Source organism: Dipteris shenzhenensis, chromosome 15 (assembly GCF_047967505.1).
Source record: "Dipteris shenzhenensis isolate YYH24624 ecotype China chromosome 15, Dip_SZ_1.0, whole genome shotgun sequence".
NCBI lineage: Eukaryota > Viridiplantae > Streptophyta > Polypodiopsida > Gleicheniales > Dipteridaceae > Dipteris > Dipteris shenzhenensis.
The window spans coordinates 34,546,057-34,564,681 of NC_141610.1; the positions used below are offsets into that span (position 1 = coordinate 34,546,057).

An 18,625-nucleotide genomic window follows, 5' to 3' on the forward strand; every position below is an offset into this window, starting at 1 on the left:
CTTTGTGGGCAAGAAGCCACAGGAAATATGAGATCTTCCGCGGCCGCCAGCTCTCCCACAAGGCCTTCCAGAATGCCTGCAAAAAGAACCTGGAAATACCCTGTGCGTACCAGCTGGGTCGCTGGGTGGGGGGGCGGCTCTGCATCCTCCCGAGAACTCGCCTGCCCAGAGTCGTACTGTAGGCGAAGGAGGTCGGCCCCTGTCCTGTCACAATCTCTGGCCACCACCACTCTCCTGGGTCCCACTCAAGCTCTGACAAGGCCCGCCCCTCCCAGAGCCAAAGACGCCAAAGCTGCACCTGGTCCTGCTCGATGCTAGGGTCGGTACGCCAGACCTTCCCCAAGAGGCCTACGACCCGAACCCTCTGCCACGGGAGTAGGGGGTCGATGAGCGCACCCTCTCTCCTGAGTCGTCCATCCCCAGAAACCGCGAAGGAGATAGAGGAGTCATCCATACGTCCTGCGATCACCAGTGGAATGCCACGGGGGGTGAACTGTCCCAGCCAGCGGGTGTCACCAGGCATGAGGATCTGATGCTCAGGTGGAACCAACCAAGCAACTGGGATCGCACCGTCGATCTCCGTGCGTCTCGCCTGGGCTCCACGTGCACCTCCAGCTGCGTCTGCAAGATCAGTCATCTCCAGATGTCTGTACGTATCCCTCCAAACACGAAGGGATCGGGCTGGCCCCCTCATCCAGCCGTCCCACCTGATATGTGATCTCTCCCCCAACTGAAGGCCCTCGGCATCTCTGACCTGACCGTTCCAGATAAGCGGCTGGCGATCGATCTCCTCCTGACAGCTGTGAGGGGACTGAATGAGACTGAGGCGGAGCCGCCTCCAAACCATGAGGAGGCTACGAACGAGTGGGGAGCGGGGCTGAGTGAGCGGGGCGGAGGTGAAGATCCACCTGAGGGACGGTAGCCACTCTCCACCTCGGCGCGGGACACAAGAGCCGACAACCTGCTGAAGTAACATCTTCCACGTCTGTCCCCCTGGGGTCAAACCGCAAATGATAAGCTTGCCTAACAAGGCCTGACTCTGAAGCTCTGGATCAATGACCCCCAGGCCACCCTCAGCCTGCGGAAGAATGACTGTCTGCCAAGCTACCCTGGCTCTGGTATCTCTATGCCCATCCTCCCCAGACCAAAGGAAGTTCCGAACCAACCTCCTGAGCTGTGCCACGCTGGATCTCGAGAAGCACCAGCAGGAAGCCACATATCAAGCCGTGGCTAGGAGGACCTGGTTAACTACCAAGGCACGACCTGCAAGGGAGAGCTTAGCAGTGCTCCAGAAAGCCAGCTTCCGTCGGATGGAGTCTAGCACCGGGAGAAACTGCTGAGCTGGCGTGATGTCTAGGCCAACCTGGAAGCCAAGGTATCTAGCTGTCTGTCCACGTGGAATCCATCTGAAACCCAGAAATCGCCCCCACTGAGAACACGCCCCCGGGTCTGTGAGAAAACCAACTGATTTGTTCCAGTTGATTTTTGCACCAGCGGCCGAGCAGAAAACCTCCAGGGCCATCCGCACCCTCTCTAGCATCCTCTCATCGTCCTGGACATAAAGGGCTGTATCATCTGCGTACTCCGAGTCCAAAAGCTCCGTGTCCTCCCGGAGTGGAAGGCGAACACCCCTGAGCCCTGTGGACCTCGCCCGAAGGTAGTAAATCATGGCCTCGGCGAAGAAGAGAAACAGGTAAGGAGCCAGGGGGCAGCCCTGACGTACTGATCTCTCCAAGCTAAAGCGCTCACCCATCCTGCCTCCAATGATGACTCTGCTAGACGCTGTCCTGTACAAAGCTGAGATACCCTGAATCCAACCTGCCGGGAAACCTAGCCGCTCCAGAGTCCCCTCCAAAAAGGACCAGTCCACGCGATCGTAGGCCTTCTCGAAGTCGAGAAGTAAAATGGCAAGGTGTGATCCGCTGTACTAAGCCCACTCCGCCGCCTCTGAAAAGGTGAAGACATTATCCAGGATACTGCGATCCTGGACAAAGCCTGTCTGAGTGTCATGGACGAGGTCTGGGAGTAGAGGCCGAACTCTGGCACTGATCATCTTGGCGAGGATTTTGTAGGCAGTGGTAAGGAGAGTGATCGGACACCACTGGCGGATCTCCTGTCTATCTCCTCCCTTCGAGATGAGGCAAATCAGTCCTGAGGAAAGGCTCTCTGGCATCTGACCGCTGCTGAAAATCCCCTGCAGAGCTGCAAGGAGGGGCTGATGGATCTGGTCCCAGAAGGAGGTGAAAAATGCTCGGGATAGCCCATCCTCACCTGGGCATTTCTGTCCGTCGATAGCCATCAAGGCCTCCAACATCTCATCCGAGGTGAACGGCGCCAACAACGTCGCCTGCATGCTAGGCTGGACCAGGGGTGGAATGTGCCTCCACACCTCCTCACGGGCACGACTAGCACGAGGGGCAAGCGGCTCTTGCTGGAAGAGGGTCCTGTAGAAGTCAGTGGCCAACCCCAGGACCTCCCCCGGATCCGTAACGATGTGACCATCCGCTGTCCTAAGACTCCGAAGCTGATCACCTGCAGCTCTCTGGCCATGCGTCCTGAAGAACTCCCTGCACATCCGGTCACCCTTCCGGGCCCAAAAGGAGAGAGAGGCGTGATAGGAAAACTCGGAGCGACGCTGGAGGGTCTCCTCCAGGAGGGCTCTGGCTCGAAGGGCCTGGATCCGAAGCTCCTCCGAGCCCGGGGAAGCCTGCTGGAGTCGCTGAATGGAGGCGAGGTCCCTCCGAAGAGCTCTCTCTCTGCCCCACCAATCCTGTCGAACCTGTAGGGCTGCGAGCTGGCAGATCTGGCTGGACTCCTGCAGAGCCTGCGCGACCGAGTCTACCAGATCCACGCCCTCCCCCCAGTCTCTGTCCCAAAGACTGCAAATGCTGCTGCGCACGTCCACCCTCGAGAAGATGGAGTCGGGAATCCTGCATGATCGGGGGGGGAGAGTCTGGGCTGCCGAATCTAATGATAGGAGCACAGGCGCATGGTCGGAGAGTGTCGTCCCTGGAACTATACCCGCCTGGCCGCCTCTACTGATGGCCCAATCACTGACATAAAATCTATCAAGCCTCTCCAGGAGTCTGCCTCCTTCCCTGCGGAAGCCCCAAGAGAAGTCCAGGCTCCCGTGCCAACGCCGGAAGGACGGGTCTCTCCAACTGTCCCTCCCTCCTGTCGCGAAGATGAAAGAGTCCCAAGCTGACTGCTCTGCCTGAGCCATACCTGTGAACTCCGGATCTCTGCCCTGCTGGTCCTCCAAGGTCTCCAGGTTGTTGAAGTCTCCTCCAACAATCCAGGAATCCATGTCTGGAAGAATCCCTGTAAGTGTCCTCCAGAAGGTGGCTCTGCATCGGAGGTCTATGGGAGCATAAATGTTGAGGATTCCTATTTTGGATCCCTCCAAATTCAGGCCTACCCAAAGGGCTCGGCCTGGGATCAACGTGCCGTGACCGAAAACTTCCTGGGCTAACTGCTCGCACACGGAGGTACAGACACCCCAACTCCTCCCCTGTGCGCCGATCGAAGGCTCCCAATAAGTGTAGGAACGTCCAGGGAGAACCTTCCCGCAGCTACGGGAATGAGCCGCAGAAAGCTTGTGCTCTTGGAGCAAAAGTACATCCAATCGACCAATCACTGCAGGCTGAAGTTCCTGTCGCAAAATGAGCTTCCTGGGACCACGGGTGCCCGAAGAGTGAAACCCGTTCACATTCCAGGATACGAGGTGTAGGCTCATGGAGAGGGACGAGGGGCTGCGAACAACTGTCTGCTCGCGGTCGAAGTCGAAGAAGAATCAGACATATCGGAATGGAGGCGCTGCCGCTTATGAGAAGGTTTGGAGGGGGAGACGGGGTCGTCCTGCCCGTTCTTCAACACCTTCAGCAATGGCGAGAGGCCTCTGGTGCCATGAGCAAATGCTTTCTCGAGCCAGCTCGAGATCTCTGAAGTGGTCATCCCGTAGAAGGTTCGGAGTTTCTGTTGGGACCAAGCTCTGACATCCTGGGAAAGAGGCCATGACAGGGGGGGTCTGAGGATCACAATCAGTCGGAAACGTTTGGCGGCGCAACGCCACCGCAGGCGCACATCGCCCTCGGACCACTGAGTCTCGAGAAGCTGCCCACCGGACGGGCCTATCCAGGAGCAAACCTGGGCGTGTGTCTGCTCTCTGAGAGCCTCCCAAACCGAGTCGTCTGTCCAGGTCTCGGTGCCATCGCTGAGGAACGTGAAAGCGAAGCTAGGGCCATCCCTGGGAGCCAAGGCAGCAATCTTCCCATCCGCCCCTTTGCGGAGCAGGAAGATACTAATGTCGAGACAAGCCGGGAAGGTCCCAAGGTCGGCCACATCCAGGTAGTCCCAGGGGCCAGATCTGTAAAAGTCTCGAGGAAGCTCTCTCTCCTGGAGCTGAGACCCAGCTGAGTCTGCCACTGAGGGGCTAGCGGAAAGGGAAGCCTGCTCCAGTGGTGGTATAGACTCCGGGTGTCCTGCCAGCGGGGGGGGAGGGGGAGGAGGCTGCGGGATAGGCGACTCGGATTCCACGGAGGCGACTGGCGGAGAAGGTGGAGGAGGTGGAGCGGGGGCTGCACTCGGCTGGAAAGCCGACGGTGCAGCTAACTCTGTAGGAGAGGCGAGGGGGACGGGGGGGGGGGGGGGATGGGGATGCATCTGGAGCTGGGGCTGAGGGGGAGGAGGAGGAGACTGAGGAAGAGGAGGCGGGGGCTGAAACTGCGGGTCGGGCGAAGGGGGGGGAAACTGGGGAGAAGGCGGGGGAGCGGGAGAGAGGGGGATCTGAGGCTGTGGAGGGCGGGCTGCCGTCGAAGAAGAAGCTCTCCCAGGTCCCTGGGGCGTCTGCCTGTCAGGTCTCTGGAGTGCTGCTGCAGGAAGGGTAACCTCTGCCTCCTTGCCTTTATCCGAAATCTTCTTGTTCTTTCCTCTTTTCCTTCGAACCTCGGTCCAACCGCCCACTACCTCTGGACCAGACTCCGGCTGCCTCGGCTCCTCCTGACGTGGCTGTCCGGGGGGGGGGCGGAGGGGGCGGGGGCGGGGGGGGTCGAGACGAGCTGGCGAAGCGTGGACAAGCAGCCGCCAAGTGCCCAAAGCCGTGGCACTGCAGGCACTGACCTGGCTGTCCGGTGACTATCATGCTCTGGGTGATGCTGCCGGCACCTGTCACAATCTCGATCACTGCAGGGAGAGTCGCAGGATCCGCCACAGCCACATGGACTCGGGGAGCTCCTGCCGTGGTCACCGCGTCGGCAAAGGTGTCGTGCATAACCAAGCCAAAATGGGAGCCCAAGTCCCTGACAATCGGCCGCAACTCAGTAGCAAGCCCTGGAAAAACTAGTGTCACTGGGTGGCGAGGTATACGGAACCGAACATCGAAATCCGCTGCGCTGAATCCACGGTACCACGGGACTATCATGATAATCTTCCCATCCACCGATGTGGGGGAACCGGCAATCAGGTTGCTCGCAGCTTTCTCATTGGAGAGTTTGAGCCAGAAGATGCCCCTTCCCATAAGGGCCACCTCCTCAATATGGCCATCCTCTAGCAGGAGAGTGGACTGGAGCCAGTCCCTGATGGCAGACCTGGAGGGGGAGTGTCCAATGACTCTACCGTAAACAGAGGTACGAGCAAAGTCAATGGCAACCTCCTGAACACGAGATGATTGTTGCTCTGTCAGGATAACGCGGTAGGCATCTGGAGAGGGAGGGTCCGACTGGGCCTCCGGATCCGGGCAGGGGGCCGCCATACCGCCAAGAATAACTGCAAGCTTCCGATGAGGAAAAAACAGGCTGCCACCCAAGAAGGGGGACGAAGCGGGAGGTGGAGCCTGGGGGTGAGGCGGGCGAGGCGAAGTGAGGGGGCGGGGGGGTCGGAACGGAGGGCGGGGTGAAGGCTGCGGGGTGCGGGGAATACGGGAGGGCACGGAAGGGCGGGGGGGGCGGGGTTGGAGTGGCGGGGGCGGAGAGGTGAAGCGGGGGGCGGGGAGAGCGGAATGGAGGCGGGGGGCGGGTGAAGCGAGGGGGGTCGGCGGGTGAGGCGGAGCGGCGAGAGGGGGGGGGGGGGGGTGAGGTGAAGCGAGGGGGGGGGTTGGGTGAAGCGAGGTGAGGCGGAGGGCGGGGTGGAAGAGAGCGGAGGGGGGGGTGAGGGCGGCTGAGACGAGGGAGAGGGGGGGGGAGTGGAGGCGAGGGGGGGGGCGGCGATGGTGAGGTGAGATGGAGCGGAGGGGCGGGGCGAGAGAGCAGCGAGGGGGCAGGTTGGAGCGGGGCGGATGGCGAGGGAGCAGCGAGGGGGCGGGTTGGAGCGGAGGCGAGGCGAGGGCGAGGGCGGGTTGGAGCGGAGGGGGCGGGTTGGAGCGGAGGCGAGGGGGCGGGTTGGAGCGGAGGCGAGGGGGCGGGTTGGAGCGGAGGCGAGGCGAGGGCGCAGCGAGGTGGGCGGCGGGTGAGGGGGAGGGGGGACGGGGGGCGAGGGCGGAGGGGGAGGGGTGGGGGTGGTCGCGGCGAGGGGAGGAGCTAGGGGGAGGTAGAGCTAACGGCGAGGGGGGGGAGGGGAAGCTCGCAGGGCCAGTGTAATTGATTTGCCATCATTGCCTTACTTGGCTGAAGCTTTGGGGAAAGTGTTTGTCCCCCACGTTCTCTTGGCAATGTAAGTCGCTTTTGTATTCAGTGGGACACTGACAGATCCACTCCTCCACATGTGAATCTTCAGGGCAATATGGCAGGCATGCCATCCTAGCAGGTTTTCTGAGCTGAAATGGGGCAAATTTGTGGGCCCTTGCTTTGAATGTGGTAAATTTGGGCATATGCAATCTGAATGCCCACATGCTTTACTGAACCCCCCCTTACGGCTGCGCACTCAAATGATGCTTCTTTGGCAAAGCCTGTCGCAGCACCAGGTCCTAGAGGTGCGTGGAATGCTTCACCCCCCTTGGTGACTGATAAGGGTAAGGCTAAAATGCAGGTCACGCCTTCCAAGGAAACTGATAAAACATCAGCTAGAGAGAGGTCCTCTTCATCATATTGGCAGTCGCCCAAGAAAGTTTTCAAGCGTAGGACAGTGGGACGGAGAATGCATCACCCTCTAAGGACAGTTTTGCAGTGGATGGATTTGAGGTTGGTAAACTTTGGTCTGCAGGTATTTATGACAAATGCAACTTTGATAATCCTTGGTAGACATCCAAGGATAAACATGCACCAATTGATTGCCAAAAAGAGTGGAGATTTAAGCGAAAGCTGTTGCTTATATTGGGTGTCCGTGAAAACAACTTCATAGAAACCTTTGTCCGCTTTGTAACAACCTTCAACAAAGTAACCTTTGAGCAGGGATTTCAATCATTGAGCCATATCCCATGCATCAAGCATACAACCTGGAAAAAACAAAATCACTGCTCTTTGAGCCAAGCTCATAACCGGTACATAGAGAACCTGTCCAAGGACTGAGACCCGAAACTCTCAGACAGGCTAATCACCCCAAGCTTGATTTATTTCTGAAAATCCTTCATGTAATGTATCCGAAAATGGTTGCAGCTCCAGATTCATACATAACAGCAACCACGTGACGGCAGTTGGGTTCATTCCTCTTGAGCTGATGAGACTCCATATCAGGGCAGAAACAGAAGCGCAAAAGACTAAGAGATATAGAGCTGAACGGGGCGAGATGATAGGAGTACTGAAGGAGGCAAATATGGACAGCAAGGAGAACATGGGAGAGAATTAGGTGAGGATTATGACTGATTCGAGAAGGCTAAAAATGGCGAGAGCTTAGAAGCTGTGAAAAAAAGGTTATGAACAGAAAAAAACGAGAGCAAAAGAAGGCCTATGAACAGAAACAGAGCCAGGTGCAGAATTAGGCGTATGAACAGAGGGACAATACTGAACCAAGATTTATCAGCAGCAAATGAAACACTATAAGCAGCAAAACAAAAAGGGGGGAAATAGGTGACTCAGACTGAGGGAAAAACTGGCAAGAAAACCCCTGAAACCAACCCAGATGCACACACACACACTCACACCCCCTGTGGGTAATAGCAGAGACCAGAAAAATGGTGGGAGTTGGAGGGAAAGACCAGGAGAGCAGTCGTTTCAGCAGCAGAACAAAAGACCTGCAGACGAGGCAAGGACCAGGCAAAGTCCTGGGTGAATCACAGCTGTTGGCACGACCCAAAGGAAGGGGTATGGATGGAGGATAACGGCCCCGGGGGGGCTAGAAGGCCTGGCAGCAAGCAAGGGGAACAGGTTTAGGGCTCTCTCTCCTCCCTCACACATCTCTCCACACACACACACTCGTCGGGCCCACCTCTCTCTCTCTCTCTCTCTCTCTCTCTCTCTCTCTCAATTCTTGCCTAAGGAAGCACAGGGGAAACAAGCTGAAGCCGCTGGTGTAGCAGAAGTAAGAAATCATGAGACTCCGGGCAATGCCAAAACAGATGAGGCATAGACTCCCATATAGACAGGCATCGTTGACGATGAGTGGCAGGAGCAATATGACAAACACGCGCATACACACACACACACACATATATGCATATAATACATGTGTGTACATATGCATGTAGATATATATACACATGTACACACAGGCACACGTGTGCACATGGGCTCTCTCCCACAAGATTGAAAACCATAAACTCCATCATGCATAGCAGAGACTACTTACTATGACATCTCTATTGATGCCATCAGCACCAAAAGGCGCGTATAGGCCATAGTGTAAACATATGCCCCCATACATACATGTAAGAGATTCTGGGCGGTATAAGAGATTCTGGGCGGTAATAGCCATGTAACAACCACGGGTTTACATCCATTCAATGTCTCTTTGCGAGGGATCGTATTTGCAAACCCATGCATCTAATTCCTCGGGCTTCACCACCTGCATCACTTCCTCATCTTGGGGAAAATTTTGGGACTCAGTGATGATGCGGCACCAAGCGTGAAAGTTTAACAAAATTGGGTGGGATCCTAGGGTTTGAAGGTCAGTAGGGTGGTCAAGTTCTATGCCATTTGATTATAGATCAAAACAAAAATAGGACATGGCTAAGATTGTGCGACAGTGGTCATTGTGGCGGCAGACTATGGGGGTGAGTTATTAGGGAGAAGTGACAAGGTGAGGTCAAGGTGATACTTTAGTGCATCAAAGTGCATCTGTAAGGTCTCTGCTGTGACGTACGTGGTGTGAGAGTGAATGTAGTTCTTCCTTTACGGATTGGCATTCCACCTGTTCCAATGGAGTGCCCCAGTAACTATCCCTATTGTACCCCCTTTTTGCCCCCCTATAGTATTCTACCTTCCTGTCACCCCCCTTCCCACATACCACCAGACTCATTTTAGCCCCCTCTCAAATGACCATCCCCATCAGTATCAGCATCAGCCTGAGTCTCAGCCTCAGCCTCGGCGTAACCCTCCAGTTCGGAGCCCTACTATGATCGTTACCAGGGAACGCGAACATTCCAGGAATGTCTGATGCCAAAACTGGAACATTCCCGAATGTGGAAGGGGGAACAAGAACAAGAACTTCATATGGCATGTCATCAAATCACATGGAAATATACCAAAATATTAAAATAAAATCACTTTTAACAGCTCCATTTTAGCGTTAAACTTTTCAAAACATACAAAAATCCATGGAAAACTGAATTGTACATTGATGAAGAGAGGAGACATTGAAAAAGAGGATGAAACTTGAAAAGAGGGAGGGAGAGAGAGAGAGAGAGAGAGAGAGAGAGGGATAGGCCCTAGGGACTCCTGTAAAAAAATGCACTTAAATGGCTGCAAATTTTCAGCAAAGGGAGGGGCTGAGCAATGAGAACTTGGAAGAAAAAGGAGGGTTGAACTTTGAAGCTTGAGAGTAGGGGGCCGGGGCTGCGAGGTGAGGCTGAGAGAAAGAGTGGAAAGGCTAGAGGTAAGGGCTGAGAGAAGGGGGCTCAAAGCGGGAAGGGGGCTGAGGGTGAGCTGAGAGGCTAGTACAGGTGAGGATTGAGAGTGGAGAGGTTGGAGGTGAGGGCTGAAAGTGGAGAGACTAGAGGTGAGGGCAGAGAAGGGGGCTCAGGGTGGGCTGATCTGTGAGGGCTGAGAGGGTAGGAGAGAGTGGAGTCAGGGCTGATTGCTCATCTCATGTCCACGCAATGTTTTACAAAACAGTGTCTTGAGAGGGAATATCATAGATTGACAAAGGCAGCTCAGATTCCTTAGCTTTCAGCTTCTTCATAGGGAGAGGAGCCTTTATTGACTAGCGGTAGTCATGCTCAGGAACCCGAACCTACCCTCTAGAGATGTTCAACCAGTAGGAGAGTAGACATTGGCCCAACGAGCTCCCACCCCATCCAAGGCACCCTCATACAATGTCAGGCTACCGCAAAACGCCAGGGGATGCACCCACTGGAAGGGGTAAGAGGTGACTTTGGAAAATTTCAGACATTTTTCAGAAGAATAGAGACTCCTGATAGCCCCAAATCAGGCACGGATAGAGCACAGTTTACTCATGGATGATATAAATCATGGCATTGACTCAAAACAAAGTTGGAAGTTGGAACAAAAACAACACTCAGATAAAGCCACTTTGTTCCCCGGACGCACCGCGCGCAGCAGCTCTCATACATTGAAATACAAAAAGATAGGCTCAAACTGCACATTGTGATGAACTTCTGAGGGGCCTTCAATCCTCAATATTATTTGTAGCTACAATGGATGTGACGGAAGCAAAGAATGTCCAAATATTGTTTGTAGACATGAGAGGTCACAAAACTTCTAAATGTGAAAATTACCCAGAAATCATTGATTGCTGTAATGTTTGATGGAAAACTACGACCAACTGTCACCTTCAGAATGTACCTGCAAAAGATTACCCGCGTTTAACCTACATGACTGGCAATCCTTGTGCTCTTTGAGGCTCTCTAGTAACAAAAGCACACCCTAAATATTGTGTGAGACACACGCGCGCATGCACACGCATGCACACACACACACACACACAGAGAGTTAAACTCTAACAAACTAGCTCATGTTAACAGGCACTCGTTCTTTTATCGTTCAAAAATTACATCCTAAACTGCATCCCTGAAGTTTTGAAAATAGAATCCTTTTCTTGCATATGTATTTGACACATTTCAATCATAGAAATAAAACTTGAGCAATAAAACAGCTATTCAATTAAAGGCAGATCTACAGTAAAAGTTTTCAGTGCTATTCAATTTTCTGTGACTAGTTTGGCAAAAATATATTCCAAATCGACAAGAAAATCCCATTAACCTAGAAGCTACCTTCTAATATTCTGCAATCTCTCTTCTTAAAATCTGACTGTTGCAAACATACCTCTAGAACCCCAGGTATTTTTCCAAAAAAGAGAAAGGGGGTTTTGCGACAAATAGGCCACTAGAAGAATCTGACATGAGCTGAGGTTGGAGTCGTTAGGATATTGCTAGCAGTCTAAGGAATCACAAACCCTAATTCGAAAACCAATTCTAGAGTGAAGAATCTTAGTTTCTTTTTCCACCTCACAGGATGTAGCATGAAATGGATTTCTTATTTCCACCATTCTTGCATCTCCTTGATGTATTTATAGATTTCAGTTTGATTGGTTGGTTACATGTTATAATTGTCAAAAAGTTTATCAATTTCTCTTTCAAAATCATGGACTCTAATCAATTCTTGGAAAGGCGCCTGCATTACAAGAGACTAGTGAATCTCACAATCCTGAAACTAGGACCCTGCCCCTGCTGATCCCCACATCTGCCCTTGTTGAGATGAAGGCCTCGGGAGAAACATAAGGAGCTACTACCAGTGCACAAACGATAGAATACACATTCTTTATCAAATTCAGGTAGCACACAACAGGAAGCAATCTAATCATTGTAAAAGGTGGCCTTTTGCAGACCAGATAGGTCCAACACTCTCTACAGTGTACACCACATTATATTAGGTAGAACATACAATAAAAGCAGTCCAAATCAAGAAGACTAGCCCAGCATAATTTTGTAGGCACCATTGGCTGGTGCCACGGCTAAACTAGCTATTGTACCACCAATACAAATCGTCAAATATTTTACTAAAGAGAGTGAAAAAAGATCAAGAACTTACTGAAACTCCTAGAAGACGGAGAGAAACTTTACAACTTCTTCAAGTCATTAGCCGAAGCTTCACAGTTTTGAAGGATATCCTGTATAGTCAAAAGGGACAATACTAGTATTGGATCTAACTGGTCTTGGTAGATGAAGCAACATATTAAAGAAAAGGGTCAGCATGAAACGCATTGGGAAGGAATTCGAGACAAGTCCTGAAGTTTTACCGTATGAGAGTTGAATCCTGTAATAAATAAATTCACAAATGAGACCACCTCTTATGAATGGTGGTAGGCATGTACATGCGCTTCTTACTATTACTACTACTATTCTTTTTTTTCCCCTCCACTTCTTCTTCTTCTTCTTCTCCTAGTCTTCTTTGATGGCAATGATGATGATGATATGATGGTATCCAAAAAAGTATTCAACAGAGTCTCACCAAGTCCAAAATAGCATTTCATGGTCACAAAATGCTCCTAAACTGATCATGCAAAAGATAGATGTCTCTTCTTAGAATGGAAGCAGCTAAACACTATGTCGTGTCATGGTGTGCGGACACATGGCAGTCGAGAGAGATCAAACAAGAGCATGCAGTAGCTCACTCACGAGAAAAATTAGAATAGAAAGGAGTGAATCAAGGCATGGGCATGGGGTGAGTGTCCAAATTCATTAGGAGGTCATAAAGCGCTGCCTTGCAAGTCAGTGCTACTAAAGCAGGTTGCTTATTATAAACACCGAACCAGTCAATTACCTATAGCATGATTAAGGCCCATCTCCAACAAAAATAACAGACAACCACATATATTACAGAGATAGATCCTATAAGGGAAATGTCGACTGATTCTTCCGAGGTCATGCTACCTCGGCTAGAGCGTAACATTCCTTCCCTCTTCAGACATCAGCGTCCTCAATGATAAAGTGTGGGAACACTCTCCGCAACTGATATACGGATTCCCAGGTAGCTTCGGATAGAGGCTGACCATGCCATGCAACCAACACCGTGGGTATCCTTCGATTTCGTATTTGCATTGTTCCTCGGTCCACGATTCTTGTTGGTTTGCGCCTTGCAATATCCTCTATCTCCTGAAACAAAACCACACCTTCGATTACTGAGTCACCTGTATGTAAAAATTTCTTTAAGCGTGAAACATGAAAAACCGGGTGCACCTTACACCCCTGTGGCAATTCTAATTTATAGGCTACACTGCCTATTCTCTTTAGAATTAACCACGGCCCACAGTATCGAGGTGATAACTTGGCACACTCTCCTGAAGTCAACGACTTCGAGTGCGAAGGAATTCTGAGAAAAACTTTTTCTCCTTCTTCAAATACTCTTATAGACCGATCTTCATCCGCATACACCTTGGCTCTATCCATAGCCTGGCGGATATTAGCTCTCGCAAGTGCTAGCATCTCCCGCATCTGAACTACAAAGTTCGCGGCACTAGGCACTTTCTGAGGTACTCCAACTATAGTCGGATTGGCTGGTCTATAACCATAGTTCAGCTCAAACGGACTGAACCCGATAGATGAATGTTTTCTATCATTGTAGGCAAACTCCAACAATGGCAACCACTTGTCCCATGTATGTTGCCTCAATGACACATATGCCCTCAGCATATCTTCTAAAGTTTGGTTGACTCTCTCCGTCTGACCATCCGTCTCAGGATGATCCCCACTACTCATTCCCAACTCAGTCCTTAGTGTCTCAAATACCGCTGTCCAAAAATGACCGGTAAATCTGACATCTCGGTCTGACACTATGAATCTAGGCAATCCATGCAGACGAAATATATGTCTAATGAACAAATCCGCCACTTGCGGGGCACTAACAGACTCTCTAGTCGGAATGAAGTGAGCCATCTTGGTTAGACGATCAACCACCACAAGGATAGAATTATACCCTCCTTGTGTTGCAGGTAGCCCTACAATAAAATCCATGGAAATGCTCTCCCACTTACTTAGTGGTATTTCCAAGGGCTGTAAAAGTCCGGGTGGCTTCACCCGCTCGGCCTTACTTACCTGACACGAGAAACATCGTGTCACATACTCATGAATATGCTTTTTCATTTTTGGCCAAAAGAAATCTCGCCTCACGAGATCATATGTCTTCTCGACACCTGGATGTCCCGCACACGGGCTATCATGGCATTGTCGAATGACTCTCTGCCTGAGATCATTCTGACCAGGTACTACCACCTTGCCATTTCTAACTAGCATACCATCCCTTATGGTATATCTTGCATAAGTTTAGCCTTTTCTGGATGCCAGGTCATCCTTTTCACTTTCCCCGGGTTTTAACACATGAGCTTTAGGCCATAAGCTCTGGACAAACTCGTCCACCTTTTAAGTTTCTCTGATCTCGGTCATTAGAGCACTCTCTAATACCGTGAAACTCAGGTTGTGCATAATGCGAGACAACGCATCAGCTACCTTATTGTCTTTTCCTCTTCGGTACCAAATCGTTAAATTAAACTCCTGCATGAGCTCTGCCCACCTAGCTTGGCGGCCCCTCAAGTCAGGTTGTTTATAAAAATGTTTCAGAGTATCATGATCCACATCCACATAAAACTCTGAACCATACAGATAATGCCTCCATGTTTTCAAAGCATGGATAACAGCATACAACTCTAATTCATGAGTTGGCCAATTCCTTTGAGAGGGAGAAAGCTTCTTGCTTTCAAAGGCTACTGGCCTTCCCTCTTGAAGGAGAACTGCTCCTACCGCAATGCCACTTGCATCGGTTTCTAGGAACAACGGTTTCTGGGGATCAACTATTTTTAACACCGGTCCTGAGACCACAGCTTGTTTTATGGTGTTAAAACTTTCCTGTTGATTCTGTCCCCAAACAAAAGGTACTTTATCTGAGGTCAGATCAGTCAATGGCGATACTATTCCGGAATATCCTTTGATATGCCTTCTATAAAACTGGACAAATCCCAAGAATGATCGCAACGCGGTCAAACTCTGAGGGATTGGCCAAGTTAGTATCGCAGCCACTTTCTTCGGATCCATTTCTACCCCCTGTGGAGTAATTATGAACCCTAAATACTCAAGCCTAACCATACACAGTATAGTTTTCTTCTTATTCACATAGAGACTGGCTTTCCTCAAAATACTGAACACTATCCTTAAGTGTTCACGATGTTCAGTAACACTCTTACTGAATATTAGGATATCGTCTATGAAATGTACTACGAACTTTCCGATATACGGACGTAGTAAATCGTTCATAAGCATGACGAAGGTCGCTGGAGCATTGGTAAGTCCCGAAGGGCATTACCAAAAACTCATAATGACCAAACCTGCTCCTGAAAGCGGTTTTATGCACATCCTCGGCTCTAATCCGGATCTGATGGTAGCCACACTTAAGATCTATCTTACTGAAAATCACGGCTCCATGTAATGCATCTAGCAAATCATCAATCCGAGCCATCGGATACCTGTGCTTAACAGTGATATTATTCAATGCTCTGTAATCTATACAGAGGCGAAACGTATCATCCTTTTTTCCTCTTTAATATCACTGGTGAAGCGAAAGGTGAGAAACTTGGTTGAATCTGCCCCAACTTGAGGTATTCTTCTAGTTGCCTACGCACCTCCGCTTCTTCAGTAAAACTCATTCTATAGGGAGGTCTAGTTACAGGTTCTGCCCCCGGGATCAGCTCAATCTTATGCTGAACTTTCCGCTCTGGAGGTAACCCATGAGGTAGTTCATCCCTAAAACATTCAGAGAACTCCTCTGTTATAAGATTAGCCAGCTTGGCCATCTCACCACTTTGCGTAACATCAGTGCTAGTCGAAGAATCATCCACCGACTCTACCGATGCCGTGCAAAGGTACAAAAACTCTACTTGAGCCTTTTTGATTTCCGTCACGGAAACCAACGGTCCCTGAGGTATATCTCTTTCACCTCGCAAGACATAAAGCACCTCATTCATCTTGAATTGATATACGTGCTTTTTCCAATCAATGGCTGGATTCTTCCTAGAATGCCACGCCATTCCCAGGGCTATATCCGCATGAGCAAGCTTGGTTATTTCAAAATCAAGCTTCTCAGCATAGTCCTGAATCCGAAGCTCCAACTGGGTAACCCTTTGGTCCCATACTTCAATTGAACTTCCATCGGCCATCCTGACTGTATACGCGTAGTCAGATGGACTTGTCTTTAGTTTCAGCCTCTTCACGAGCTTGGAGTTAATCACATTGTGAGTTGACGCCGAGTCAAACAACACAATGACATCATGACTGGCCACTTGCCCTTTCATTTTAATTAACTCCGTATCATTGAAGGCTGTATACCCCGTTGCTGCGGGCTTAGATAGGATGTTATCAGGTGCACTCGTCACTAACTTAGCAACAGACACACAGAACAAACAAGGTACTAACCTCTGAGAAGATCCCGCTAGCTGAATCTGCATCTCTTCCGCTCTGGGACTTCCCTGCATCTCCACGTCGCACTCTGAGATCACCATCTCAGCCATCCGACGATCTTTATTACGTGGACAATCTCTCCACTGATGAGGTTGAAGGCAACCAAAGCATAAGCCTTCTCTCCTCGCTTTTTCCCGCTGTTCTGGGTTCAAGGGAGATTTAGACCAAGCCCGGGCTGCCATTGGAGTTACTTTCCTCTTCACTCCAATGGTGGTACTTGGTTTAGGAGTTTCAGCCGGTCTCGCCTGCTTGGCTTGACCACTCGGCTGCGAACCACTCCCTCTACTAGCCCACTTCTTCTTAAACCCAGATTTTTTTGGATACCCATACTGGGTTCCGACCTGTGCAAACCCACTTGGCTTGCTGCCCTTGGCATCCTCATAGTTCAGGGCTATAGCTATTGCATCATCTAGCGTGTTCGCGTACTTAGCCCGAACTTCCATTTTTATTCGATCATTCAATCCAAATATGAAATCTTTCACTTGGATTGATTGAGGCAGGGGTTCATCAACCTTCATTACACTCTCTCAAAACTTATCAGTGTATTCTGCCACTGATAAATTTCTCTGACGAAGGTTCCTATATTGATCCCAAGCTCGGGATGCTTCTTCAGGAGGTAAGAAGTGTTTCCTGAACTCTCTTTTAAACCCCTCCCAGGTAGTGGATGCTATGCCATCTTTTTGTTGTTTAATCCACCACCGATCCGCTGCCTCACTAAACATATGGGTGGCCTCGCGGATCTTTTTGATGTCATTTCTGATCTCACAAATGGCAAACGCCTCGTCCCATTTGTGTAACCAGGTCTCAATGACATCGGAGCTACGGTCGTTCATCCGACCAGAATACTTTTCCGGTCTGTAATTGGCAATATTTGGCACTTTAGCCTTCCTAGGCTCGACCGTATGGACACTAGACTCCAGTTCCATTGGAGCCTTTCCCTTCTCTTCTCGAGAAGGTCTGGCAGACATACTCTGTAACGCTCTCCTAAGTTCAGATTGCCCTGCGTTGGCTTGTAATTGCTGCGCTAACAACTGTTGCAAGGCATCCTCCAGCAATGCAATCCTGCCAGATAAAGTGTGAGCTACTGGGCGCGATCCCTGCTGGGTCGGCCGGACTCCTGATTCACCAGGGTCCCTCCTGGAAGCCCCTTCTTTTGCTTCCATTTAGTTCAATAGGTGTTTTGTTTTGGGGTTTTTTTTTTTTTTTTTTTTAACACCCCTAGAACACTGTAATCACAAGCTGACACAATTCAATGTACTCACACTCTGAACACAATTCCCTATACTAGGGAATTCCTGCAATCTGACATGCACACTAACTACGCACTTGACACAGGCATATATTCAAATCCTGCTTTTCCCTATACTAGGGAAATTTCTGCAAATTAACTCAGACTCAAGTATACAGGCATCTGCACAGGCATAATCTGTCCCTATAGCATCGTAGACTAGAAACTCATATGCAAGCGGAGCATCACCAAACTAAAACAAGAGAAGAAAACACAACATTGACAGAAGTAACAGAGAGCCCCCTGGTCTATGAACTCTGATCTAAATCTGTCTGAAGGAATCGAAAACTAGCACGGGTCGAGGTAGCCGGATATCCCGAAGCCTGTGGGTCCTATGCCTTCGTGCTCGCTGCGCCAAATCCTGACTACGTGCTCACCTAAGCAATTTGCTCCTGCTCGCCGCTCACGAGCTGCTGCTGCTCCTTGGACTTTCTGTTCTTCTGCGAATAGTTCCCGGACTGCCCACGTCGAAAGACCTCATAGTCATCCGTAATCTCCGATTGCATATGCGCCAGGGAAGCAGTCGACAACCGTATTTATGGCGTAGACCGACGTCAAACGACCAGTCCACGTATCACGCCACGCTCGAATTCGTCGTCTGCTTTTCAGGTCTTCCGTTTGATCGTAGACCACGAATCCCCTATCTTCTCCACGCCAATCGTTCGTCGTCAGCACAGCTCCACGTGAGCGCCAATCATTACGCACATCGTCAACCGCGTTGGATCTCCCTCGACGCTGGTCAATAATCGTGCGGCCTTTTCGCTTGCCTAGCCTGTTCGTCGTCACCGTCGGGTGATTCGCCACCAACGCTCCACCTTTCCCCTTTCGTAAACTAGCTCTGATATCAA

The 18,625-nt window shown here is 50.6% G+C and overlaps 1 protein-coding gene across 1 annotated transcript in view; it reads right to left on the minus strand.

Annotated features, from left to right (window-relative positions):
- Nucleotides 1-18,625, minus strand: part of LOC147893724 (vacuolar protein sorting-associated protein 26B-like) — a 101,973-nt gene that overhangs the window by 6,455 nt on the left and 76,893 nt on the right. The window contains exon 8 of the mRNA XM_087385666.1: nucleotides 10,763-10,829. Within this exon, the coding sequence (XP_087241792.1) occupies nucleotides 10,763-10,829 (67 nt within the window). The remainder of the gene's footprint in view (nucleotides 1-10,762; nucleotides 10,830-18,625) is intronic.